Source organism: Notolabrus celidotus, chromosome 23 (genome assembly GCF_009762535.1).
Source record: "Notolabrus celidotus isolate fNotCel1 chromosome 23, fNotCel1.pri, whole genome shotgun sequence".
Lineage (NCBI taxonomy): Eukaryota > Metazoa > Chordata > Actinopteri > Labriformes > Labridae > Notolabrus > Notolabrus celidotus.
In genome coordinates this window covers 7,812,748-7,840,652 of record NC_048294.1, presented here as the reverse complement: position 1 = coordinate 7,840,652, position 27,905 = coordinate 7,812,748, and the positions used below count along the sequence as shown (strand labels likewise).

At 37.9% G+C, this 27,905-nt stretch overlaps 3 protein-coding genes across 8 annotated transcripts; 2 read left to right on the top strand and 1 right to left on the bottom strand.

Annotated features, from left to right (window-relative positions):
• The first annotated feature begins 96 nt into the window (after positions 1–96).
• Positions 97–1,945, top strand: LOC117807409 (permeability factor 2-like). 3 transcript variants are annotated; one of them, XM_034676698.1, is made up of 4 exons: positions 97–422; positions 567–678; positions 771–849; positions 1,606–1,945. In XM_034676698.1, the coding sequence occupies exons 1-4, from the start codon at positions 362–364 to the stop codon at positions 1,624–1,626; spliced, it is 273 nt and encodes a 90-aa protein (XP_034532589.1). In that variant the 5' UTR covers positions 97–361; the 3' UTR covers positions 1,627–1,945. The 3 variants fall into 3 exon arrangements, with proteins under 3 accessions (XP_034532589.1, XP_034532591.1, XP_034532590.1); XM_034676700.1 differs by having other exon boundaries at positions 101–422; positions 771–851; positions 1,612–1,945; XM_034676699.1 differs by having other exon boundaries at positions 101–422; positions 771–851; positions 1,609–1,945.
• Positions 1,946–3,502: 1,557 nt separating this feature from the next.
• On the top strand, positions 3,503–16,100 carry cxcl19 (chemokine (C-X-C motif) ligand 19). 2 transcript variants are annotated; one of them, XM_034677254.1, is made up of 4 exons: positions 3,505–3,648; positions 10,852–10,956; positions 13,747–13,882; positions 15,372–16,100. In XM_034677254.1, exons 2-4 carry the CDS (start codon positions 10,905–10,907, stop codon positions 15,499–15,501), a joined length of 318 nt encoding a protein of 105 aa, XP_034533145.1. In that variant the 5' UTR covers positions 3,505–3,648; positions 10,852–10,904; the 3' UTR covers positions 15,502–16,100. The 2 variants fall into 2 exon arrangements, with proteins under 2 accessions (XP_034533146.1, XP_034533145.1); XM_034677255.1 differs by lacking the exon at positions 10,852–10,956 and having other exon boundaries at positions 3,503–3,648.
• A 4,054-nt stretch (positions 16,101–20,154) lies between these two features.
• Positions 20,155–26,987, bottom strand: trmt10b (tRNA methyltransferase 10B). 3 transcript variants are annotated; one of them, XM_034677278.1, is made up of 9 exons: positions 26,943–26,987; positions 26,472–26,641; positions 25,236–25,344; positions 25,005–25,138; positions 24,736–24,888; positions 24,347–24,425; positions 23,295–23,362; positions 22,980–23,103; positions 22,083–22,893 (listed from the first exon to the last, which is right to left on the bottom strand). In XM_034677278.1, the coding sequence occupies exons 2-9, from the start codon at positions 26,601–26,603 to the stop codon at positions 22,757–22,759; spliced, it is 936 nt and encodes a 311-aa protein (XP_034533169.1). In that variant the 5' UTR covers positions 26,604–26,641; positions 26,943–26,987; the 3' UTR covers positions 22,083–22,756. The 3 variants fall into 3 exon arrangements, with proteins under 3 accessions (XP_034533167.1, XP_034533169.1, XP_034533170.1); XM_034677279.1 differs by lacking the exon at positions 26,943–26,987 and adding an exon at positions 26,668–26,906 and having other exon boundaries at positions 26,472–26,594; XM_034677276.1 differs by having other exon boundaries at positions 20,155–22,893; positions 26,472–26,953.
• Between the last annotated feature and the right edge of the window lie 918 nt (positions 26,988–27,905).

Here is a 27,905-nt window from a genome sequence, read left to right as displayed (position 1 = left end):
TAAGTGACTGTGTGCAATCACATCCGTTCTGCAGCATCAGCACTGTGAGTGAAAGGAATCATGTTAACACAAGTGCCTTGGCATCAGTCCATGGGCCTTTTAAAGGAAGTGAAGAGGAGGCGATTCCATGGAAGGTGGGTGGGCTACATGAATGGGTCGGACTGCCTCGGGACTGAACAAGGTCCCGTTTTTTTTGTTATAACTTCTCAGGAAAGAGTCCCACAGAGTGTGTGAGTATAAAACGGGGTGCAGTTGACATGGGGATCACATTCTTGCATACTCTGGCAGCCTAAGAACAGAAGAAGATTCACTTCAGGAGCATTTCTTCAGATCTGAGGAGAAGGAAATCACTGCATTAAACATGAGAACTGCATCCATCTGCCTTATTTTCCTGGCCTGTGCTTCCGTCTGCTTCTCAATGCGTAAGAATGCTACATTTTTTGTTTTTGTAGTCTGCATGTATTTGTGTGACATTTGCAAAATTTCGTCTCCTTAACTCCCTAAGTTATCTTGAAATCATAAACACGGTTCTTTTCATGGTTTGTAATGTCTCCTTCATCTTCCAGCTACGGTGTGCTGCCACCAGTGCCTTGCTATGAACAAGAACGTGAGATTCACTCAAATCCGTGATGTTGAGGTTCTCGCACCTAGTCCACCCTGCAACCATAAAAAAGTCATGTAAGCCAAATAAGTACTTTTGGAATTTATCCATTCTGCTTTCTGTCAGGGATAGTCACTTATAAGTGCTGTTTTCACTTCTTTCTCTTCAGTGTCACGCTGAAGGATGGCACCCGGCGGTGTCTCAACCCCAATGCAAAATTCACTCAGGCTCTCTTGAAGACCAAAAAAATGTAAGTTGAAAGAAAAGTTGTTTTTAAAAGTTCCAGAACATGAGCTGATGTTTATGTTTGAGGGAAAACTTGCCAAATAGAGTGCACAGAGAGGGACTCAGCAATTTCAATCAGGCTGCATCTCTCAGGAGTAACGCTCAATGCAGTTTCTGTGCACCAAAGAAGAAGAAAAGTAACTGATAGATTCCTGCAGATACAAAAGGAAACGGGGTTTGTGATGAGCAACTTCAAAGATGAGCTTGGAGGTATTTCAGCTAAAACATTACTTAATTCAACTTTAATACATTATCTTTGGAATTGGAAAATATCCATTGAGACTGAAGTGCAGAGCCTGTAAGAGACAGAATGCATAGATATCTGTGATAAAATATCAGGGGTTAAAACCCCTGTTTAATGATAATAATAATAATAACTGATATTTATATAGCGCCTTTCAAGAAACCCAAGGTCACTTCACAGGGTTTAAATACTGCCATAAGGTGTTACTTAATCACTGCAGACTAAAGTGGTTTCAAATTTGTTATCCATCATTTTCTGCCAGTTGTGCGTGACAGAAGTTTGTGTTTGGACTTTTTGTCCAGTCAGTGAGATCTGCAGTAGAAGAAAAATGTAGCATGTTCATCTGTGAGGGATCAGCAGGTGTAGCTTCATTTGAGAAAGAGAGAAGAGGTTAAACTTCATATCACTTTTCTACATCACTTTTCTGAAAGCGTGACATATTGAATTTAAAGCTGAACCTGATTTATTTCTTCACAAGCAGGTGATCGTTCTTTGATGAGGAAGAGCACCACCACTGCATCAACAATGGCATCAACCACCGCCACAGTCTAATCAACGACACCAGAAAGCAACTGAGAGACTATGAGAAGGAGGATCAGCACATCTCTTAAAGAAAGACATTCTGGTTAGGTTGTAGCGTATGGATGGAAAGACTAGAAGAGGTGATTGTCAACTCAGGAGGACTCATTCATTAACTTCAGACAACTTTCATGCACAATTATTTCGTGTCTCTCTGTTCTTTTGTGAAGCACTTTGGGCTGCATGCTTGTATGTATGAAAAATGCTAAAAAAAATAAAGTTGAGTTGAAATGTGAGGAAGACGAGAACATCCTGGTTAATAAATGGACATTCGCGCACATACACACACATGCACGCATGCACCCACCCACACACACACACACACACACACAAACTGGAGGTTGTGATTTAGGAAGAAGGCTTTAATATTTCAGTACATAAAATATAAATGGATGAAAAGTAGGGATATAAGGATATATCACAAGATGGTAAAAAATCGATTCAACAATTTTTTTATTGCGGTGCTATTTTAAACAGTAAAAGGTGCTATCTGCATTTCACTCCGCTTGTTCAACATCATGAAGTCTCTTGTTACTCTCTCGTCACTCGCTGAGTTGAGCGTAACAGACATGGAGGCAGCAGGTGAAGACCGAGCAGGTCAGGATGCACCTTTGTGTTTCAAGTCTGAGGTACAGCAGCATTTTGGCTTTCCCTAATATCCCTGAAGAAAAACCAAGCGGCAACCTCCGGTCTCAAACTATGAAGCCCATGCGGAAGTGTTATAAATTGTAATACATCGAAAATCCGCTTGAGGCTGGCTGCAGAAACACCGGAAACCACATAGACATGAATGGGAAAAAGACGATCTTTGCAGCATTAATAAACATGTTTACAGACTGGTTCAAAAAACGGCTTGGACCTATGAAGCTAATCTCTCTATCGGCACACACTGTACGGGGATGAATTATTTTCTAACGCAATGGTTCAGAAGATATTAAGATTACGAGTTTTTGCCCAAATAAGGACATGACTGACGTGACTCCCGGTCGGGAACACATAGCTATTGGCTAGGAGGCTCAAACTCCGTCACACTCTGCCTGGTTGAGTTCCGCATTTCCAATATGGCTGCCGCCGCCAATTGGCTTCAAAACAGATGGGTGACGTCACGGATACTACGTCCATATTTTATACAGTCTATGAGAGAAACATGTAAATTCCAAGCCAGGAGCATAAGCTGCACTTTAGTTTATTTAAAGAGATTTACCTTATTTGTGTTAATATTTAATACTTTAATTTGGGAATCATTCACTGTCCATTTCTTTATAATTGTTCTGAAAGGTGAAATGTATTTCTGAATTGTAAATTTATTTCTTTTGCAAGGTGCAAAAAAGTGCAGTGTCTTTATTTAAGTTACAACACACCTTAAAAACGAAAACAGATTACTTCGTTTACAAAGAAATATAAGAGAAATAATATATATTACAACTGTTCATATCTGAGAATTGAAATAAAACAATAGTTTTTAAATTTTTGAGTTCAATCCAGTTTTCTTGAAAATGTTTGAGAATCGTGAGTGAACCAAAAATCGGGACACGAATTGAATCGTGGGTTGAGTGTGTCCTTACATCCCCTAATAAAAAGTAATTTATAGTTTGATCCTAGTTCAATTTTCAAACAGAAATATGTTTATTCAATATAACTTAATGTATGCTGCTACTCAGACAAGGATTTAATAAATAAATAAATAAATAGTTAAGTAAAGTAATAGATAAATAAACTAAATCATGAATAAATGGGCAGCTATGTAGATAAATAAGTCGGTAAATAATCGAATAGATCAGCTGTCAATCACAAATGCCTCATGACCGGAAGCGCTTCACCTGGAGCAGGTGAAGCACGCGCACATGGAGGAGCAGCGTGACAAGACGTAAACACGCTGCACTGACTGAGCTGGAGCTTTTCAGGGCCGATACTCTGGAAAGAACCGAAGGGGCAGCCGGTAAGACACTTGGATGGACTTTTTGGAGCTTTTGGTGTTTTTGTCGGCTCAAGTGTTTGATGCTGAGGCGGTGCCGGCTCGGGCACGCGCTGGGTCTGTGGCTCGTGAGGACGCTGGTGTTGATTATCTTTATTATCTGTCGATTGGTTGTTTGTTATTTATAGTCTGCTCGACTCTGTGTCGAATGCATGTGAAAAAATGATTAAAATGCACAATCATTAATAAATAAATGTCTCAGTTAATATATTAAAACTGTAAACATTAGATTAAACTTCATTTTGAATAAATAAAAACGTCATTGTTTAAAAATGATGAAATCCTAAAGGTTAAAATCAGTTTATTCATTTAAAAGTGGCAAAAGCAACCATTGGCAGTCGTTTGATTTCATTTGACTCAAATAGAACTGAGTTTGATTTTGCATTTATAATATTAAAAGAGTTCTTTTGGTGATTTTCAAGCTCTGTGCTTATGTTGCTTGGTTTCATTGAGTGTATGATTATATGCAAATGTATTTTTCTTTTGTCTATTTTCCTTTATTTTTAACTTTATTTCACCTAAATAGCAGAACACAAGTCTCTAAGTTGGAATGCAAACTAAAAAAATGACAAAGTGAACTAAATAAAAGGAGGAAAAAGAAAAGGAAAACTTGTTTGTGCTGTTAGAGTGGATCCCAGGCATCTTTTGGCAGATTATCAGTCCTTAACAACTGACAATGACTCATGCTTGGCTCCATCTCAGGCCTCCCAGTCCACATGAACCACTTATGAGACCTTAGAGAGACCTGCTCCCTGTGCAGCCAACACTGTTATTAGGTGTGTGTGGGCTAACCTGATCCCTTATTGCTGAACATTCCCTCACTTGGGTTGTTGCATTTTGTTGCGTCTGCCACACTAGCCTTCTTCTTTCTCGTTCTCTCCTTCTCTGCTCCACCTTTCCTTTTCTTCGTTTCCATTTCACCTGCCGTTAATTCCGTTTTATGTCAACTGTGAAAAGACCAGTAGCAGTTGCTATGTGTAGCACTCGCAGATGATGATGTGTGCATTCAAAGAAGTCTGCTCACTTATTCCTGCTGTTCATGGCAGGCCAAACAGACCCTCAGGCCTCCAGGCACACAACCCATGTCTGCCTACACCCTTTACTCAGAGAATGAATATAAAGACTCCAACACTAGTTCAGCTTTTACTTCAGAGCTTTTGTAGCTTATGCTTCAATGAGGCAAGGCAAGGCAACTTTATTTGTATAGCGCATTTCATACACAAGGGCAACTCAGTGTGCTTTACAATAAAACATTGAAAGCATTGGAAACATTCAGACAAGCATAAGAGCACAATTAAAATGACAAATATAATAAAACAGAAACGGATAATTAGAAATATATTGAAAGTAAATTTAAAATGTGCATTTAAAGTGAGTTAAAATGAGCTAAGATAGGAAAGGAGTGACAAATAAAAAGGTCTTAATCTTTGATTTAAAAGAGGTGAGAGTTGGAGTGGACCTGCAGCTTTCAGGGAGTGTGTTCCAGATATGTGGTGCATAATGACTAAACGCTGCTTCACCATGTTTCGTTCTGACTCTAGGGACTGAAAGCAGACCAGTACCTGATGACCTTAGAGGTTGAGATGGTTCATACAGTAGCAGCAGATCAGCAATGTATTTTGGGCCTAAACCATTAAGTGCTTTATAAACCATCAGCAGGATTTTAAAGTCTATTCTCTGACAGACAGGAAACCAGTGTAGGGATCTAAAAACTGGAGTGATGTGGTCTACTTTTTTGGTCCTTGTTAGGATAAAAAAGCATTCTGTATGAGCTGCAGCCGTCTTATGGACTTTTTAGGGAGTCCTGTAAAGACAGCGTTACAGTAGTCTAGTCTGCTAAAGATAAATGCATGGACCAGTTTTTCTACATTATATTGCTTCTTCTTCTCTAGCTTTGCTGCTGGAATCCTTAAGAATGGCTGACAATGTAAAAGGAAAAGTATGGAGGTTATACCTTACAGAAACATATCTTTCAGGTGGAACTCTTTGAAAACTCTTGGGAAAAACCATCTAATCCATCACAGGAAAAAGCAAAAAGTTGAAATAACTTTTACACATAAGGCCTTTGTGGGTAGCACCCTCAGTGACGTACATCCTGATAATTATAGATAATCATGAAATAAGCAAGCAAGCAACAAGAACTTCCTTTAAGCGACCTATTAACCCCCTATGTGCCTGGGGGGCCCTCAGGTCTGTGGATGCATTGCTGCTGGTTGTGCCAAGATCCCGCCTTAAAACAAAAGGTAACCGGGCCTTCTTAATCAGAGCTCCAAGTTTGTGGAACTCCCTGCCACTGACGATTAGACAGTCCACAACCTGAACTGCTTTTAAATCCTCACTAAAAAAATGTTTATGTAAGAAGGCATTTCTCCACCCCTAATTCTTGAATTTGCTCTGCATTCAGATGTCTTGTTTTGCTTCTGTCTTTTTTCTTCCCCCTGTTTGCACTGTTTTTTATGCTTTGAATTTCTTTGCTTTTTTGTTGTGAAGCACTTTGTAACCTTGTTAAGAAAAGTGCTATATAAATAAAGTTTATTATTATTATTATTATTATTATTATTATTATTATTATTATTATTATTATAGGTGTACATGGTTCAATAATCAGAAACCATGTAAAAGAGTCAGTCAGAAATTATGCTTAATAAATCAATGCATTTCTGCTAACATCCTCACACAGACCTGCTGATTTCAAGTGAAGCAGGAGGGCTGCTTACCTCAAAATCATGACTCAGATTTTCATTCGTAAATGATATTGAGCATAGCATAAGTTAACACAGGCTACAAAGTCAAGGTCAGCCCACAATGCTGATTTCAACAATAGCCAATATCAGCAGACAGCTCAGCTGAAAACCTTCTGTCAGACTGCTCTGGTCTGCCTCCACAAACCACTTTACAACCCGTTTCATATGCAGCTTGTCCTTTTTTTATTCTGCGTCTGATTTTAACCGGTGTCATCTGTTTTGTCACAGGGACATTTTTATGTTTGCACCCCTGCACTTCTACGTGTGCACATGGGAGGGCAGGGACCTCTCAGGTCCCAACTCATTGCATGCAAATCAATTTTTTATCTGACAAAAGTGGTCCAGACTGATTTTGTTTTCACAGCAGCTGAGCTGAGCCAAGAGATAGTTTTATATTTGTTACATGATGTGTCAAAACAATCAAAGTCAACATGGAAACATTCCTAAATGATGTTTTTTACGAACAGCTGGGATTGATAAACAATGGCATCAGTTGACATTACACAGGAGAGGTCCAAAGAAATAAGTGCATTTTCAGGAGTGGTAAAATAAACTTGTTAGCATCGTGTGTTTTTGTGCGGCTAGCACAGTTTAACTCTCATCTTCTGTATGCTGTGTTTGCATGTTTATTTTTAGATCACCGTGTAGGCAATAAGTTTTAGGCCAGCAGTAGAATCAGACTTGAAAACTTAAAGTGATACGCTTATATTTTGTGGTTATTTAGAAACCATACTGTTATGCTAAATGTTTATGTCAAATACTTACCCTGAAAACCAAAGTACACATAGTTCCCTATCTTGGTTTGTATATTAGCATGCTACAACTTAGAGCGTGAAGACCAAGCGGCAACCTCCGGCCTAAAAGTATGAGTCCAATGCGAAAGTGCTAAAAACTGCAGTTCATCCAGGATCCACTTGAGGCTGGCTCCGGAAGTACCGGAAGTTACATACACATGAATGGGAAAAAGCTCATCTCTACAGCAGAAATAAACATGTTTACAGCCTGGTACAAAAGACAAGTGTAGTCTGGATAGCTCATTTCTTGATCGGCACACATTGAACGGGGGGGGGGGGGGGGGATTATTTTCTAACGCTTCAATTTCAAAGATATTTAGATTAGGAGTCTTCCAATGAGAGGCACAGCTGACTACGTCCATATTTTATACAGTCTATGGTGATGACTTAGCATACCTGACCAGCTATAGTGGAGTCCATGTTAGCATGCTAAATTCCCACAGTGACATGCTAACACAAGATACTGTTTTCCATGTTCACTATCTTGGTTTTGAGTGTTAGCATGCTGAAATGTTCACAGTGACATGGTTATAAAGGATGCTGGTTTTAAGCAGCTGTGATTTTCACCATTTTTGCATAGTTAAATGCACACAGTGACGCACATATATAGTGTGGCTGTAATGTAAAGCTAAAGATAATTTTGCAAAGTCATGTCAAACTTCATAGTATTTCTTCCAGTCAGTCACAAGGCCTTGTGGCTTCGCATGATGACCCACATCTATGACCCAAACGTCTGAGAAAACTCATGTCTTCAATCATGAGGAAGCAATATTTCTCAAGTCCTGTCTGAAAGTGCTTTGTCGGGGAAAATAGGATCTTTGCCAATAATTATATAATGTGTCTAATGTGAGCTGTCTGACAGGAACTGAAAGATTGAGATAAAGACTGAAAATAAAAGTTGAATGTGTTAAGCTACAATTCATCAAATCAATCAAAGCAAAATAAATGAGACAAGGTAAATGGGGGCCAGTGTTAGTCCATGGAAATCCTTCTTTCCACATAATAATAATAAAAAAATCTTGCCCGATTAAACCAACATTTTAATGCTCTACAGCCTGAATAATAACAGTTTTTCTGTTTGATAAGCTGACACTTTTTGTTTAACATTTCAAGGTCTCTGCCTTTTTAGTAATGTCTTTATTTCAACCCCATTTGACATTTATATAAAGTGTTTAATCATAAATAAAATATCATCTGAGACTATTTACATGTATGGTCCTATGAACCTTGTATGTCCAGCAAATTTGGTCATACATGAATTGAAGTATGAAGTAACTGTTAATAAACATACCTTAACTATCGATGGATCAAACACGTTGTCATTACATGAAGACACATTGACATGATCATTAGTTCATGGTGAACAACAGGAATTAATAGTAATACAGAAATTCATCAAGTCATGCGCAACATCAACATGAATGAATCACTCATTCGCTTTAAAAGTGTTCATTTAAGTGTTACTGAAGTTAGTCATATAAAAAATTAGGCCTTCAGCTTCCTAGTCTTCAACACGTCATTAACTTGTCTCTGCCTGACTTGTTGTTTTTGGCGGAGTGCACAGAGATTTATTACAGTTTTTCAGCCAAAGACGACACTGATATATGAGGCTCAAGAGTGGAGCAATATAAACAAGATGTGGAATTAAACATTTTTTGTTTAATTTAATAAATTGTTTTATTATTTTTTTATTTCAATGCAACATCAAATAGGGCACTATTTCCAAATTGAGCATATTCATTAATAATTGTATTTATTTGATTTAACCTTTATTTAACCAGATAAAAGACCCATTGAGATCGAGACCTCTTTCACAAGGGTGACCTGGACAAGAGAGGCAGCAACATACGTCATAGTAAACAAAACAGACGGATAACAACAACAACAACAAACATTAAAATATAGAATACAAGCAATTTAATAAAATAAAGTGCAGAAGTTATTTTACAGTAACAATTTAAGAACACAGGCACTGCTCGAAGGATTTCCGTTGTCGGTTTCTTAAGATAGAGCGGAAGCTTCCAGTGAAACAAATGCTGACAGTTTCAGTTCAGATTTCAATATATTCATAAAATATATTATTTGCAAAACCACTTGGACCAGACGGCCTCTGTCTGTTGACGACCGTTGTCCAGCGAGCGATCACGTACATTTGCATGCTAACAAAAGTGCGGCGGGGAGGATAACAATGTACAGGTGGTTGAAATGCTTCTTGTTTTACAGAAATAAATAGGTGTGCTCCTTGGGCCATCAAAAGTACTAGCTGCCTTGATCTTTAATTTTTTCTGAAAATATTGCACAATAAAAGCATAGAACTTGTGTCATCTTTCATTTCAATGTTTTTATGACACTGCAAAACCACATGCATACATTTATTCATGTCATTTTCCCACATTATTTCTTGAACATTTTTCTTGGCCATACAAGGGGGCACTTGGCTAAAATTGTTTTTGAAAAGGGGTACACAAGCTAGAGATAGACCAATATGGTTTTGTCAGGGCCGATACCGATTATTAGTTGTCAAGGAGGCTGATAACTGATATTTGGAGCTGTAACTACTTCAGGCGGAAGAGCACGTCTGTGTTGCGGCCGTAAATAGTGCAAAAACGAACGGACTTTCTGGCAGCAAATTAAAGTGCTGAAAAAAATCCAAGTGGAGCGTACACCTAAACAGAAGTGAAAGCTTGGGATGGAATCTTTAAAATTTCCGCTTAATCACATGGCAGAAATGACATCGTCTGCAGAAATGGTAGCCTAGCTTGCGTTCCATTTATCCCTGCAGTTTCTCATTGGCTGATTGACTGTTGCCTGTGCCATGGCTTTGCATACAACCAATCAGATGGTGTAGTGACAGCAGACAGAGAGGCTTGGCTGCATCGGAGCCAAAATAACCCCGTTTTAAATTGATCTCTTATCGGCCGTGGGATTTTTAAAAAAGGCCGATGCCGATATGCGTCTAAATGCCGAATATCGGCCTGATAATCGGCCCGGTCAATAATCGGTCTATCCCTAACACAAGCCAAAAAAGTTTGAGAACCCCTGGTTTAAGCCATTACTACATAAAATAACTGCTTTGATAACCTCCAAATTTAAAAACAGCCCCTTAAGTTGCATCACATGAATTAGGACAAATAATTCTATATATTACTAAATAAAAGATGAACTTTATTGTATTCTAGAAATCAACAGGCCCTCGAGATAACAACATTTCACAATATCTTGATAAGCACAAATAACAGTTTGTTTACACCGGCACACCTTATGATCATTTTATCAGTTCCCTCTTTTACAGTCCCAGGGGGGAAAACAGAGTGGAGTACTTTTGTAGAAATATGACAAACAGAAAATGAGGGAAGTAGTTGTCCGACTGTATAGACCAACACAAAACCTCTCTATGACTCATCTCTAGCCGCAAGCACTCGCCGCTGAACCTCAGCGGGGCCTCTGTCTGTCCCTGAACCTACCATCCCATGACTACCTCCTGCTGCACATGTGAATGCAGCAAAGTGAAACCAGCACACATACACATACACAAGGGTTATGTCTGGAATTATCCCACAACTAAGAAACACATGATCCATGTGAATGTATAAATACAGAAACAGAGACTGTGTTGACAATCCAAACAGCTTGTAGGATCCATCTGAGCTAAAGGAAGCCAAGAAGCAGCTGTGTGATCAAGATGAAGCTCTGCATTCTGCTCATGTTTGGGACCCTGATCGCCCTCATTAACGGTAAGAGCACAGCTGGATATTTTATAACTCCACTATGTTTTGAATTTGACTGAGCTCCAATGGTGTGATTCCAGCAAAGTTGTGCTCTTGAGAAGATAATCAGTCCTGGCACAACAAATAAACACTGGACATTTGGGAGGTCCAACAGTGTTTGGCAATAGAAGCAGAAACAACAGGGAGGTTGGCTAGTTAAATGAAATGATGATCTCTTGAACTTTCGCTGTTAAGATAGAATATAGAGGACATTGAACTATCTACCACAACACTTGGTGAATATCAGTGTATGTGTGTGTTTTGGCAGGTTATTCTGGAGAAGAGCTCCCATTGATTCCCAATAAATCTCATGCTGCCAATGTTTTTTAATTCCTTTCTTTGGAAAACCAAATTGAGGCTTGAAGCTTTTTTATCAATGTCATGACAACCTCAAGTCTGCTTTTATCTTTTTTTCTTTACCGCTGTCAGTCAGTTGGTGTTGCAACCACTACAAGACAATCCAAGAAGCTTTCAAATCCTTTAGTTATGGATTTATACTACATCTATATGCAATCTTAGGGACTTTTATTGCTGATTCATTGATCTGTTAGATGAATTTTGGTGTTGGAGCTCATGTCAACAATTTCACTGTTTTCCTACAAAAGCACTGATAACTGATGAAGTAGTAAAAATATTTCTGTTATAATGATTAGACTACGGACTGTGTGACTCTTTTTTTTTGTTGGATAGAAAATCAGAAAAAAAATGATTTAAAATGTTAGTGATACTTTGATCTGTATGGATTTTTTGACATTGTGCTCAATATTTTATTAATACATAAAAAAACTATTTCATTCTTAGCTCATCACAAATTAAATGTTTAGAAACCAACAGATGATTATGATCTGTTTCAAAGCATGACTTAGTGACTGCTTTTATGCTAAAATGTTACAATGTCATTTAGCAGACGTTTTTATCCAAAGCGACGTACATACGAGAACAAGAACAACACAAGCAAAGATCTAGACAGATCTTCTCTCACGTATTAAAGTCTTGTGGAGTTGTGAAGTTCAATCAATCAATCAGGCTTTATTTATATAGCACCTTTCATACAAGTCAAATGCAACCCAAAGTTCTTTACAGCGATTGAAAACAAGAAAGAAGCAGAAATAAAATAATGGCAAGATATATTAGGGGAAGATAATAATAATAAAAATAATAGCAATAAAATTAAATAAAAAGAACTAAAAATAAAATAGAGACAAATGCACACCAAAAATTAAATATGTGTAATTAAAATAAGTTAAAGCATCAAAATTAAGAATACAAATAGTTAAAATAAATAGATTTAAAAAGGGTAAGGATAAGAGTTGAAAATAAAACTAAGGCTAAAAAATATCAATAAAACTGAGTAGATAAATAAGAATAAATAAATAAAAATAGAATAAGATAACAGTTAAAATGACTAAAATAGAAAAGCAAAATTTAAATCAATATTATAGTAAAAGGTAAGCAATAAAATTGTTAAACCCTACATAAAAGCCATACTGAATAAATACGTTTTTAGTTTACGTTTAAAAGTCTCAATATCTCTGTCAGCTCCTCTCAGATCCTAATGCAGGCTGTTCCATAGTTTAGGAGCATAGTGGCTGAAAGCAGCGCCACCAAATGTTTGAGTTGTGAAGTTATCTCATGTATCCTTGCATCTTACTCCTCTGATTGCAATCCTGTTTCCTCTGGGCAGAAGTTTGGGATACTCTGTGACACAGCAGACCCAATAGTACCTCTGGTTTGACCGAAGCAATATTATTTAAGTGCTTTGAGATGCAGGCTAAATCTGGATTGAGGTTACAATGTTTAAGAGTTTTTGGAGGCAGGGCAAGAATGCTCACACTTCATGTCATGTTCAAAAAACATTGTTCCTCCACTTAAAACTACTGAAAGAAAAAGTAGACATGCATGTCCATGGTGCCACGCCATGACATGCGAGAAGGGTGCTAGGGCCACTGAGTGGAAATGGTTTCAGATTCTACTTTTATTTCTCCCTTAATGTCTTCTTGTTTCAACTTTTGTTGAAGCTGAACCAGAAAGACTCATTCTGTCACACATCTCCTTCACACAGCAGTAAAAACTTTCTGCCACAGAAAGAGAGGAAGCGAACATTGCAAAAGTCTGAAAGTGGAAGATGGTGGTTTTGATGAAAGTGTGCTGTTAGAAAGTGGAATTGTTTGCTGGCGATTAACCGTATAAACATCAGGTCTGACGTCATCCCTTTCTAATGCAATGTGAAGTTCTGAGTAAAATCACATGATTAACGATACCGCTGAATCACACTTGGCTTACAAGGTTGCAGTGTCAGTGTTTTCAGTGACAGGATTGCATTGACACTATAGCTATAAAAAAAAAGTATGCAAACTGTTCCTTTTTGCACCCTGCACTGTAAATGTTAACATTGTGTGTTAAATGAAAACATGAAAACATATAATTATTTGTGTGGTATTCACATGACCTTGTTGAAGCAGACTTTTTGTCTATTATTGTGACTTTATATTGCCACTGTATATTCATCCAAAGCAGTTTTAAAGAGCTGGTTAATGTCAAAAACATTGACCTTGTGGGAGAACGTATTTTGCAATGCAAGCTGCAAACAGCCAAGACTCCACTAAAAAACATCTGTTTACTGTGACCTCCACATGAAACGGCAGCCAAAGTGATGTTTGTGAGTTCATTTTCACACCGTGTCAAGAGAGATAAGTACAAGTAGTGTGTAAGATGAAGGTGAAACATGTACTGAGACTGACTTTCTGTTGATGACAGGCATGCCGCCAATCAGCAGGGACTACAATACGCACTGTCGGTGCCTGCAGGTGGAGTCCAGGATCATCCCTCCAGACAACCTGAGGAGCATCAAGCTCGTCCCTGCAGGTCCCCACTGCCCAGAGATAGAAGTCATGTGAGTTCAATAAAAGCATCGTCCTTTTGCACATTTCTTTAATTGATTTTGTAAGTACTGTGCATATAAGCAGTGGCAGTGTGAAAAAGGAGAGCCAAAGGAGAGTGTGTGCACCAGTGGCAGTACTAAACAACAACCGTACTGTCATTATCAGAACCCCAAGCCCCTTCCACCCAAACCTCCTACGACTTGTATAAAGATAAAGAACAAAATCAATTGTTAATTTAATAGTTTACATATCAATTATTAATAAATGAAAAAATGATGAAATATACTTTTCAACAGAAAAAGGCTTAATAAACATGAAAGATAGATAAACAAAAGAGGGAAGATAGAGATAAAGAAAGAAGCCAACATAACCTCATCTTGGTGAATAATAGTTTTGCTTAAAAATTCATTGAAGGACCTCCAAGTCTTTTCAAACGAACTCTTTGACCCAGCAAGTGAGAATTGGGTCTTCTTGAGTTTAAATAAGGGGTAATGTATGGTTAGCAGGTAGTCTAACGGTTTTACCTCATCTTACGGTCCGTGGTGTTAAGAAGCAGAAGCAAAATGTGCCGGAACTATTTTCGACAGATTGATTTGACATGACATGTGATCAGTTTGCCTCTGCTGTTGCTCATGTTAGAGAAAGTTTATAACCATTGTCAAGGGTTAATGGCCAATCAGAATCAAGCATCTTACACGGCCGGAAGATCAGTAAGAAAGCGGGGTCACAACATGACTTAGAATTCCCTTGAGCCGGCTATCGTGGGAAGGAGGGAGTGTGTGCTTCCACCTGAACATGACAAAGCGTCTTGCTACCAAAACTGTAAAGGCTAAGACGTGCCGCTCAGTCGCTTAAGGTTGGACGCTCCAGGTGGTGGGACTCCAAATAGAAACATGGGTGTGATGAGCACATGAATTCTTGTATCCATACAAGTGTCGTCGAGGTTCAGGTTCATTTTACAGCATCATCCAAAGGCAAACTGAAACTGTTCATTCAAGTGACCGGACCCTCTTTTATCAGTCAGTTCATCTTAGGTCATTAATGACCCACAGCTAAAGGTGACATCTTCAAAATCCTGCAGTTTCTCTCAGTAATATAAAAAGGTTATAAAACCAGGGCTGTATAACAATCAGGTTATAGCCCTCAGATCATTTCCTAGGAAATTTTGGAGTTGTATTTCCCAGAGATGGAGGCAGAGGAGGTCACATCAGGGAGATAAGTTGTATATCTAATCCCCCTTCTACCCTTATTTACTGTCTATTGCTACTCTGCCAACTGTAAAAAAAAAAAAAAAAAAAAGCAAAAACATTGAAACCAGACATAAACACATCCCAGCTGCACAAAGAGTAAAATGCACATCTATGTACAATCTGACATTTTGTCTGTGATAATCACGTGATTCTTTAGCATCATACTGGATTAATTGGGTCATTTGGACTTGTGTAATTTCGGGAGGTTTCTGATTATGATTCATGTTCTGTTTTGGGTTTTTTCCTCTAGAGCCGGATTGGTGAGCGGGGAGAAGATTTGCCTTAACCCTCAGTCCTCCTGGGTGAAGAAGTTGATTCACTTTGTTCTTGAGAAACAACTCGATCAGCAGGGAGTTGCAGTTCCAAAGAACAATGCATAAGGTCAAAATAGTTTAAAGATATGTTGCAAGTTCAAGAGAACTGCCAAAAGTGTGACCCCTCCGCAACTGTGAGCCAGGCTTTTCACTTCAACAAATCTGACAAATTGCTCCTCAGTTTGCAGAACTCTAATAACCCTCTTTAGTCTCTGTTGTTAGTTTAATTTCAGCTTATCAATCTTTCAGACTTGTACTTCTACTAAATGTTGTTTGACCAAGTGTTTTATACAGAATATCAAAGTGTCATTGATTGCTGGTTTTTGCACACAGGTGTGTAGTAATGTATGGATGGAAATGTAAAGTAAGCATTGAGGTGTGATGTGAAGTGTTGGATTTTAGTGTGCATACAAGTTATTTAAATGTGCTTTTAGCTAAGTCGTGTTTGATTGAAATGTACACTTATTTACATTATATGGATGAATAATTTTGAGAGCAGATACAAAATGTAGCATTTTATATTCTTATATAACATTATCTCTGTGTCGTACTTATTTAACAAAAGCACAATTACCTTTTTTAGCCATTTCTACAAGAGAATCCTGTCAAAAGTTTAATATGTGAGCCTTTGGTTAAAAATTAAATAAATATCTTTAAAAGAAAAATGTGCTGCCATTTCTTTTAAAATGTTCACTGATTGTTTTTTTTTAAATACTTTATTTTTATTTATTTTCATTTTATAAAACAGTACATGAACACACAAACATTTTCAGTGGCATTTCTAGTATGTGAGTCCTCCCTTTTAGCCCCCCTCGAGACAGTTCAGTTACTTGTTGTTCTCACTTTCCATGTATGTGGTCCATTTTCTCCAGTTCTTGTCGTGGGTATGTCCTCTGAGCTTTAGTTGGCATGTCAGCTTCTCCATTATATAGATATCCTGAATGATTTCAAACCAGTGCTCTTTCTTCGGGAGTTCTGCTTTGTACCAGTCTCTGGTGATAGCTTTTTTACTGGCTATGAGTAGAATTTTAATCAGATACCTGTCTTTTCCTTGAACAGTCTCTTCAATATTTCCCAAGTACATGACAGCACAACTATTTTGAATCTCATAACCTGTTATGCCATTGACAGTCCTATTTAAAACATCCCATTAGGGTTTTATCTTAAAGCAGATCCAGAAAACATGTGAGTGGTTGGCCTCTAGGCCACCTCAGAGCCTCCAGCATGGGGTGTTAGTAGCTGCCTACTCTTCATCTGGGGTGTTATAAAAAACCTAGCAAGTTTTTTCTTTTACTGATTGTTTACACGACGGCTGTCACTACATCACAATTTTTACTTCACAGTTAAAAAAAATTCACAATGATATTTTTGAGATATTTCTGAAAAAGAACACGCTATCAGTCAAATTAAGAAAAGCAAGACAAGGATGGAGTGACATGTTATATCATCAACTTCAGCTGGGTTAGCTTTTGATAATAAATGCAATCATCTTACGATCATGTCATCATCCATTCTTAATGGTGTTCAAAGTTATGTTTCGTTTGCATTACTAGCCCGGTGACAGCAACTCCTATTTCAACTGAAACTAAAACTCACCGTCGTCTTCTGCGTGATTCTGTGTTACATGTTGGCCACAAACACCCCGTCCTTTTACGAAATCCAAAATATTCTGAAATCGATAAGGACACTTTTTTCTGGGTCCAGGTAGAGTACCTTGCTTTCATCTGTCATCTTCTCCAACATGATTTACGCTGCAGTAGTAAAAGCTAGCTAGCTGAATCTTCTTCTGCTGCTGCTGCTGCTTCTTTGTCTCCACTCCATTTTATGGCAGGTGGCACCCAGCATGAAGAACCACTACAACACCCCACTATGAACCAGTTAGTTATAGTGTTTTAGTGGGGTTTTTTTTTTTAGCACAATATCAGTATTCATTTAAAAAAAAAAACGTCAATACCTTTTTAAAAAGATGATATTTTGAGTTTATACAACACAATACTTTTTCTGGCCCTTGTAGGTCTCGCCCCTGACGAGTAGCCTATATTACAAAAAAAAGTGAAACTAACAAAACAAAAAAATTAAACTAAAACTAACCATTTGAAATATTTGAAAGTAAACTTTATATCAAAAACAATTAAAGCAAAAATTAAAAAATGATTAAATTTTCTAAACTTTTACAACCTTGATGAATTCCAGAGAAATTTTGTTTGACAGTTAAGTGAAACGTAGAAGGCAGAATTACAATTTGACGAATACAGCTGATGAAAGCAAGAAAAAAAAAAAAAACATGTTGCGCAATGCTAGTGCAATTCCCCCTTGCTTTTTGAATTCTTCAATTTTTGATATGCAAGATCTGTAGGGAGGGAAAATTCTGATTCAACTGAAGACAGAGATTAGTTTTGTTTTTCATCAGAGTGCGTGACTCCAATTTTTCTAGCTGGGAAAACATTCTGGCATCCGCCTATAACTCTAACTCTCTAACTCCCCCTTAAGCAGTTAGTTAAATAGTTAGGAATAAAGATGTGGGATTGATACCAATGATAAATCAGAGAAAAGAGGAAACAAATGAGTGTCTTTGTTGGTGCAGGAAGCTTTTCAGTGGAAATTTGTATGAGCAATAATACATTCATCATTTTACTGTTCAGCCGAATAAAACGTGTTAGATGTTGTTTCATGGATGATATTAAAGTAATTAAAGGGAACAGTGAAAGGAGAACAGAGTGTGTGTTGTTTATTGACAACCCGTCAATGTTAATAATAGTGACCTGAGTCATAGATTTATTACAAAAAAAACAACACCATGTCTATGAAGCGTTCCAGACCGCTTGGGAGGACGACTTTGCCAGATTGTGTCTCTCTCCTCGAAGGCTGGTAGACACGTCCTTTATAGGTTTAAGTGATGTCCATGACGCACACACACTCCTCTTAAAATATGGTTTACTTTAGCACTGGACTCCAACTCTGTTGATATATGGATGTTGACTGTCACCGTTATTTACAGAATAGGCAAGGGGCCTCTATCTGCACTTTCTGTGACCACTCTACGCAGTAAAGACTGTACCTTAGGGTTTAGATTCTTGGAACCATTCTAAACAGTATACACTTTATGTTGTTTTATATCAGATATTTCTGTGCAACAGTGTTTAAATGCTCTGAGGCTAAAAAAAAAAAAAAAAAGGGGCTGTCAACAAGTTCAAATTTATCAGGAAAATCCATAATCCCTCTGAAAGAATAGCCCTGTTTCTCTGGAAATGGGCTTGTTGAGGTTCTTGAGTTCAGTAGTTATTTTATTATCTACAATGGATCCCAGTCAGCTTTGCTCCTTTGTTGAGAAACCATTTGGAGAACAAGCGAGGAAGCCAAGCTACCAATTAGATGGGTTCAACTCTATCTAGGGGATAGGCCAGAACACATGTATATCAAAAGAAGGGTACATATAGAGAAGATATTGACACTTAAACATTGCAACGTAAATTGTGACATTCAAGAATGAAGTTTAGAAGAGTTATTTGTTGCCTTGCCGCACTATAGTCTTACTTAATACAGAGGGATATAACACCTGTATGATGCTTTAATGTTAGTAGTTAAAGTAGAAGGTATTAGTGGAGACAGTTTTAATTCATATGTGTGTTTGTGGGCATACTTCATGCCTCCACTGACTGTCAGTGCCCCAGTTGGGCCAAGACAGTCAGTGGAGTCTGGACCCCTAACACCCCTGACTAACACATTATTTAGCCACATTAAAGACACTTCGACCCAAACACAAATGTCCTTCATCACCTTTATCATACAGGCTATGGTGTACACTCCATCTTTGCTGTTCTTCCAGCTGAGACATATAGCTAAGGTAAAGGCCTATCTCCCTCGCAAAGATGTAGAGAGAAAGATGTGATCCATGCTTTTAAAACTTCTCAACCCAAATATTGTAATTTGACATGCCATGCATGCAGCGCCTGCAGCTTGCTCAAACACTGCTGCTGAAACACTGCTGAAGATCTTTATCAACTCTTCTGTTATATGTCATTTTAATCTCAGTGTCACTAAACAGAACAATGAGGAGAGGTTGCCTCATCTGTGCAGGTGGCTTTCTAGAGAAATTTATCACTACTAATAAATCTTTAAAATGTGATTGAGCCAAATGAATAAATCACAGCCTTAAAATCAAGGATGAAATACAAGAAATGAAAGCCAGTAAAAGCACAATGTAAGAAGCAGTGTGGAGTAGATTTTAACTTGGCTCAGCGTGTTTAATTTAATCTGTTGGGGTTTTCTTAATGTGCAAGAACAGCCTGTGAGATGTGAAGGGGCTCAGAACTTGTGTATTATAGTCACACCCCTCATAAGGGTAAAAAATGTCTTGAGGGAGTCTTGTATATTTTTTGTGCTGTACAACAATTTGGACAAACAATCTTGGTACTTACCGGTCTCTTTTGTATTTGTTTGAATTTGTTTTAGTGAAGTTTTAGTTTCTAAGTTCTCTGGAAATTAGATCATTGAAAAATCAGAGCAGGGAAGGTAAACACTCGTGCGAAAGGTTTCGTCCGAAGCTCTAATAGAGACCACTCAACTGTGATGTAGTCCAAATTCATAGGTCATGTAAGATACAGCTTGATACAGCTGTAGTGGCTTTACACGAAAAACACACAAGATGGAGGTAAAAGAAGGACAAACGGTAAACTTTTAGAAACATGCAACAGTTCAAACACAACTGAACACGCTGTATTGTGTGTAATAATTTATTGGACGGATGGGTTTGAGAAGAGACTTCCCTCTGGTACAAAACATTCAAAAATACAATGTGAGAGGGACACAGAATGTTCTCAACTATTAAAGGTCCACATTTAAAATTTGCATCATAGACACCACTGGTTTCATCTAAACAAAGAATGATTACGTCCTCAAATACAAACATACTTTCAATTTGCCTCAGCTAGGCATGTGCGTTTAGCTGACGATTAAACGTTGTCACCCTCCCTAGTTGGCACCAGACTTACTTATCAGTTAAACAAGTTTTTAATATTTTTTGTATTGTTGGCCTGAAATGCTGGTCATATGTTCTGTCTAAGCTGTAGCACAGCCATCCTCCACTAGCTGCTTCTGCCATAATACCATAATGCTATAAAGCTCTACGACTCGGATGTAAACAAGCACAGATGGCCTCTTGTCGCACGGCAAGGTTTTGTGTTTTGATTAAGTTGTGTGTAGGCTGTGTCTGAAGGCCGGTGGTGCTAGCTCTGCTAACTCTAGCCACTCTCGGCCAACACTCGACATTGTTTACCCAGACTCGGTGATCCCGTGTTTAACCGTCTTCAACAAACTGTGCCCAATGTTGACTGTTATCTAATTGTTTGCTTACCTTTAGACTCGTCAGCCAACCGGAATTTAAATGTTCTTTTTTCAGAACATCCCTAGCTTCAACATAATTACACTACCAGTCAAGTTTGGACACACCTTCTCATTCAATGTTTTTTATTTATTTTAATTATTTTCAACATTGTAGATTAATACTGAAGACATCAAAACTATGAAATAATCTGGTTTTGCCATAATATGGATTACAACAGAAGTCAAATAGGGCTATCCATTGCAGTGTTTCCCCTACCATTATACAGGGGGGGCTGGGCGCCCCCCCAACAGCGCCCCCCGTCCCCCTTGGAAGTTCAGTAAATTTTATTTTCTATATAGCGCCAGATCACAGCAGAAGTAATTGAGGGTTACCTCTCTTATAGATCAGGTCTATAACTTGTTCTTTTATTAAACAGACTAAATATCCTTATGTTATTTATCTTATTTACATGACGGGATGTCATTATGCTCCTCTGCTCTCTGTATCACATGGCAGCGTTCCGCTCCATGCGCACACAGACACACAAACATGTGCGTTCACATACACACATCACAAAGATACGATAAATGTTTATCAACAACTCGGTTTTTCCAAGACGAAAACGAGACTATGACGAGCTGAAGTGCATCACTGATAATCCAAACTCTGATGAAAACTTAAGAAGGACCGTCGGACATGAAGAGTTCATATTTTCCCCCGCTGTGTGTCTAATCTTTAGAAATTAAAGCTATGCATTCCTGTGACAGGCTGAGTTATTATTGGGGGGGCTCAGTGTTAGCTTGGTCTCTACCTGCAGCAGGTGTGCTGTGTGAACCAGTCTCCTCATCTTGATTGAGGATTTTAACCCCCCGGTGTGCGTTAGTGACAAAAAACATTGTAAACCTAGGGGAAACACTGCATTGTGTACTAACCCTACCTCTGAACAACACAACTGATGGTCTCAAACACATTAAGGAAGCAAGTCATTCTACAAATGAACTCTTGACAAGGCTCATGTTCATTAGAAACCATTCCAGGAGACCACTTCATGAAGCAGACTGAGAGAATACCAAGAGTCTGCAAAGCTGTCATGAAGGGAAAAGGCGGCTACTTTACAGAAACTAAAATATAAGACATATTCTGCTTTGTTTAACACTTTTTTTGTTAATTGAATAATTCCATATATGTTCTTTAATAGTTTTGATGTCTTCAGTATTAATCTACAGTGTTTAAAAAATGTTTAAATAAACCCCCTGAATGAGAAGGTGTCCAAACGTATGACCGGTAGTGTATGCGACAATCGAAATGTCAATACATGGAGTCATTGCATTTATAAACAAACATACATTTGTATTAAGATTTTTAAATAAAAACCTGAGAAGAAGAGTCATGTCAAAGGTCGACATTATCAATTGATCCCTTAGACACCCCTGGATAATGAATCATGATCCTGTTACTAGTATAAATATTCTTGCTATATGCCCGACATTTGTGTGACTACTTAAATTTCAATCGATGTCTCAGCTCTTTCGCACAAATTAGTTTACGAAGCTGTCTTTAAAAAAATTTCATTTTAGTCATAAAAAATAAGTGATAGCTTTTCCTGCATCAAAGTATGACTATTTTTATTTTTATTTACAAACCTAAGTGTGATTTTATGAACTTACCAGGCACTTATATTGTTTTAAATCTCCTCCAGTACTTAAGATGCTTGCAATTGTCAAGTTTTATTCATAACCTAAAACAGGTTGTGAATGAAGCCTGACAATTTCACAGCTGTGTTAAGCACTTGATTCTGATTGGTCGTTAAAGAGCTTTATTTCATGGCACTGGTCTGTTATAACTATGGAGAACAGACTGTTGTTAAGGACGGGTCTCTAATCAGAGTCTGGTGGTCTACCTGTAATCTTACCAGGACTGTAATCAGTCTTACTCACCCTGTTAGAGTTTAAATCTGTTAATGTAAAACTGGGCTAATAAACTGCATCACTCAGCGAGTCATGTTTTTGTTTGAGGGACAGAAAGTGGTTTGGAATCCTCTGGTGCAACAACATAACCCTTCCCCAGGGGGAACCATGCCTGCAGGGCTTCTGTCCAGCTGCCGGTGTCGCAGAAAGTCAATAAGATGTCAAACACTGCGGGAGAGAAAAATGTCATTTAGTAAAAAAAACAAAAAAGAAGCTGAATCACAATCTGTAATCTCTCTCTCTTTCTCTCTCACCTTGATTAACAGCAAGGATCTTTGAGTGGAAGTTCTTGGCGTTGCTTTTCTTCACCATGTACTCATCTAGGGGCAGCCTCGCCGTGTGGACACTCAGCTCTGTGGCCCTGGAGAAGCTCAACTTCTGCATGGGAGAGACAAAGAGAAGCTCAAAACACTAACACAGAGCTGATATAGTTGCATGTATATAAAAAAAAACTTCTTGTTTTCATTACATCTGAACAGAAGAGTGTGTTACTTTTGCACTGGTCACGAAATAATGTGAGTCTTTCATGTTTGTGTTGTGCAGCTTTAATCAATCTTAACTCATAATACCTTCTGGATACTTTCATCCACCAGACCTCCGAGGACGTACACCTTGTCAGCATCCACAGTTTGTAAAGCTGCAAGAAAAAAGATAATCTTACAGAAAAACAGACAAAGTAAATATGTTTATATATTTGTATTTAGCAATCCTCTTAAAACTGCTACTCTGATTTTTGCTCATTTCAAACCTAAATTTGACTTTGAATTGATATTTACATTACTTTATCTTACATTATTTATCAATAGTTTGAATTCCTTGTACAGTACAGTACTGCATGAGAATATATAGATGCAAAACATGGCTAGATCACGCCATCTGTTGGCCAAATAGCTGCACTTCAGCTGAACCTTTACATTTCTGTGAACCACAACTGTTTAAAACGTTTGAAAGAGAGAAGCTTATAAAGTTTATAAATGCCTTCAGACGAATCCTTTCCTTTTTGATAAAGCTTATAGTTAGGGCTGGTTCAGGTTTGGACCAGCTCATAGTTATGCTGCTATAGGCTTAGACTGCCGGGGGAACTGACACACCAGGATCCTATCTTCCCCTCTCTCTGCCTGTCACTTACTTAACCCTCCCTCTCTCATTAAAGTTACTAACCATAGACCTTTCCGAAGTCCCTGAGCTCCCTTGTCTCGTAGGTTCATCTGAGTTGCTGCTGTGGACATTCCAGACTCCAGCTGCTACAACTACTGCTATCCATCTCACTACTATCATCTCTCTCTCTCCTAATCTCCTCTATCCCTCTTTCCCTCTTTCCAACCCCAACTCGGTCTCAGCAGATGAGTCTGGTTCTGCTGGAGGTTTCTGCCTGTTAAAGGAAGTTTGTCCTTGCTGCTGTAAAGTGCTCTGCTCATGGTGGATTAAGGTGAGATCAGACTGAGTCCTGTCTGTAAGATGGGACTGGATCTTACCCTGTCTTGATGTTGGGTCTTAGTTAATGATATAACATACAGTACGGTCTAGACCTGCTCTGTTTGGAAAGAGTCTTGAGGCAACATTTGTTGTGATTTGGCGCTATATAAATAAAGAATGATTGATTGATTGGAATCATTCAAACCTTCTTCAGCGTCTGGTGTGAGGTAGACGATTGTTTCTGGAGGAAAAAGGTCCAGACAGCTTTCTTCTGTTATATCCATCTGAAAAATGGAAAAAAGGGATAGAGCAAAACTAATGAACAAAAACTTTAACTTTGTGCACAAAAAATTCTCTTTAAGTGTAAGAAAATGTCTAAGAATCATTCGCAAAGTATCTGTTTTGCATTTAATTTGTTTGCAGTATAAGCAACACCATGTTAAATACATTACTTTTATTCCAGGGTTCAATAAAAGTCTTATGTGTTCAGTTTTAGGATAAATAAACCCCTACAGTGCATGTCCATATATTATTTTTGAAGCTTTCCTAAAAGTCTCTCATTGAGGAATTCAAATTGTAAAGAATGCTATCCACCACATAATTGAGGAAGCCTTCGTTCATCCGTACGCACTCCCTGTAGAGACGACTGTCCTCTCTCAGGTCCGTCAAAAAAAGATGAAACGGTTGCGTTGCCTTCTTGTTAGAACCGTACAGCCTTCTTAACTGACCAGCCAGTCGACTTACCTCCTGGTAGACACACAGTTAAGACAAGGTATATTAATACCAAAATGTTACTGTATCTCTATGAACACCACATAATCTCAACAGCTGTTTCAGAGTAATGATGTCGTTTTGAGCCTCACCTTGTCAGACATGCTGTCAGTCATACTCAAATCAACGCACAGTTTGAGCCCTGTGGACTGAGCCTCGGCCAAACGCTCCTTGGTGATCACTTTCATGACCCGTTTGGTGACGTGAGGATTATCTCTGCTTGTACCTGTGTGGCAGGAACACAGGAGAGTACACAGAAGCTCAGAACCTCCAATCTCCCCTCGAAAAGTAAGTAAAGTAGTTGCTCATTACTTTATCTTTACCTGACTCCTGCTCACGGTTGAGCTTCCTCCTCTGCTTTTCTTCTTTTCTCCTGTTTTTCTTGGCTGCCAGCTGTCTTTCCCAGTTCCGCTGCTTCCTCAATACATTCCTCTATTTATAAAACACATAACAGTACAGAACAGCAGTTTGATTTCTGATGTTCTATTAAGACATTTGATCTTGTTCAACAGGCAGTGTATCTGTTTTAATAACCAGTTGGGTTGTTGTATCTTGACCGCCTGTGATGTGTAGATGTTGAAGGTATCTTTGTGACACTGGCTTGCTTGCATAGTAATACATTTATTACAGGAATCAAAACCAGTATCAAACAAGCACCCAGAATGCTTGGGAGAACAGCTCTGCAAATCTGCTGACTCCCAGAAGGCTGTTGGCCAACACCCTTTATAAATCTGAGAACCAGTGGCACAGCCTACAACAGAGCACAAACTTGACTTAACAGCTGGTCTTTTGTTATACTGTCCTTTGGCTCTGCTTACATAAGGGTCGCAAAACTTGTCCCTGCAAGTCACAAAACAGGAAAGGGGTCTCTATCTAAATGTCTCTGAGGGTCTGAAACAACATAGGCTTCTCCTTTACTTACTAAAGCTGTGGAACAGCCTACCTTTCCAGGTTAGAGCTGCACAGTTTCTTGAGCACTTTAAAACACTACTGAAAACCCATCTTTTCTCCTCGGCGTTCAGTCCCAGCTAAACAAGAATCCTTGGCTTTTTACTTTTTTACTCTTTTTTTCCCTAAATTAAGCTCTTACTAGTCTTTTATTGTTTTTATTTATTGTTATATTGTGTATGAAGATATTGTATTTTAATATCTGTACAGCACTTTGGTCAACTGAGGTTGTTTTAAATGTGCTTTATAAATAAAGCTTGACTTGAAGCTTGACTTTACTTGTTTTATGTCAGATACTTATTTTATGTCAGATACATATTTTATGTGTGAGTCAAAAAGATTTCTAAAAATTATTTGATCAGCAAAGTAATCTAAAGTCAGAAAAATAAACTACAGATTATAGATTTTTAACCAGAGCACAAAATTGCAAATTCTACACCTGCTCTGAACTTAATGATACCAATCCAGCATGGATACATTTGGTAGTTATTGCATGCACACCCTACTGTATACACTCTTTTTGTACATTCAGATATATTTTTGTTTATTTAAAATATGTTGAACTATTTTTCTTGTATCTTCACGTTTTAAAAATGTGTGAACAGACTTACTGAACATCCTGCATCTTCTCTCTCTGGCCTGTCCTCCACCACATCAGTCTCCACATCGATCTGTAGCAGATCCATCGCCTCTGACGCTCCATTCAGCTCGCACTCGAACACAGATGAGGGGATCTGTGCCATTGCTTGTTGCTCTCATTTACTGACTTCAGAAGCATTGCCTAAAACAACAGAGGATATTAATTACCTTTAAAGATGTCCAAGCACTTATATAGGTACACGTTTAAGAGAACGGTTAACTCCTTGAGGTCGTTGAGGTCTTAAAAAGGAGGAATGCAGACTTTGAATGAGTCAAAAACATAGAAAGCCTCCTCTTGTTCCTGTGTGGAGGCATTTAAACGAGTGATACACGTGCTGCCGCTAACTAACACTGATACTAACTGTAACACGTGTTCAAAGTCTACTTAGAGCCACATTGAAAGTAACCTGAGTGATTTAAAGGCAGAAAGAGTGATAGCAAACCTGATCTTAATGAGGTTGGTAACATGTGAGCGGCGCATGTGGATGACGTCAGAGTAAACAAAAAGAAGGGGGAAATTAATCAATTTTATAAATTAGTTTCAAACAGCCTTTCGCAACTCACATATGTTGCAGTTTGCGCGATGTTTATGCTACTAATAAAAACAAAACGTTATGCAGAATTATTGTGATCGTTTATGCTTCAACCACAAGAGGGCAATTAAATCCATACATATATAAACGCATTTTTAAAAGTAAAACTCAAGACCTACCTTTTTAGTCTCGCTTTTAACTGAGTTTAATTCTTATAACAGTTTTATTTATTTATTTATCTATTATTATTTTTTTATTCAATATCTAGTTCAAATTGTATTCATTTTTATTGATTCATGTCCTTATTTATCTTATTTATTTTAAGTATAGCATCTTATTTTCTTTTAATGGTTTAATATTTTAGTGTTTTATTATCTTACAAATGTATTTTATTTTGGTGATTTTAAATTCATGTGTTGAGTTTTAACACATTATTTTACCTCCAGTGTTTCCTCATTAAGATATCATGAGAGCGTTTCCTCAGTTTGTTCAGCAACTTCTGTTTTATTCTGATTGTTTTTATTTCTATTGTTGCATATGTTGTGTTCTTAACCTTAGGATTGCGGGGTGGGTCGGGGCTGGGGGTGGGATCTTGTTCTATATTAGGTTGTTTTTACGACAGCACTTTGTGTTACAATGTATGAAAAGTGCTTTATAAATAAAGTCAGATTGATATATAAAACTATGCATTTGTGAAATCAATAAAGAGCGGTTTCACAAGCCTGTTTTTTTAGAAACTCCTGCACATGTTAGTGTTTAGTTCTATTATTGAATTTACCTTTTATATTCTGGCTCGTGTTATTGAACAGCAATGTTTTGTTGTGTTGTTTTATATGTGCAATAAATAAAAAAATAAATAAAAAGATATTGTTT

Coding starts and splice junctions, on each gene's coding strand:
- LOC117807409 (XM_034676698.1), top strand. CDS start 362: ATGAGAACTGCATCCATCTGCCTTATTTTCCTGGCCTGTGCTTCCGTC. Junction 679..770: donor TGCAACCATAAAAAAGTCAT/GTAAGCCAAATA, acceptor CTTTCTCTTCAG/TGTCACGCTGAAGGATGGCA. Junction 850..1,605: donor CTCTCTTGAAGACCAAAAAA/ATGTAAGTTGAA, acceptor TTATTTCTTCAC/AAGCAGGTGATCGTTCTTTG.
- cxcl19 (XM_034677254.1), top strand. CDS start 10,905: ATGAAGCTCTGCATTCTGCTCATGTTTGGGACCCTGATCGCCCTCATT. Junction 10,957..13,746: donor CCTGATCGCCCTCATTAACG/GTAAGAGCACAG, acceptor TGTTGATGACAG/GCATGCCGCCAATCAGCAGG. Junction 13,883..15,371: donor TGCCCAGAGATAGAAGTCAT/GTGAGTTCAATA, acceptor TTTTTCCTCTAG/AGCCGGATTGGTGAGCGGGG.
- trmt10b (XM_034677278.1), bottom strand. CDS start 26,603: ATGGCACAGATCCCCTCATCTGTGTTCGAGTGCGAGCTGAATGGAGCG. Junction 25,345..26,471: donor GAGAAGATGCAGGATGTTCA/GTAAGTCTGTTC, acceptor TTTTATAAATAG/AGGAATGTATTGAGGAAGCA. Junction 24,889..25,004: donor CTGACAGCATGTCTGACAAG/GTGAGGCTCAAA, acceptor TGTGTCTACCAG/GAGGTAAGTCGACTGGCTGG.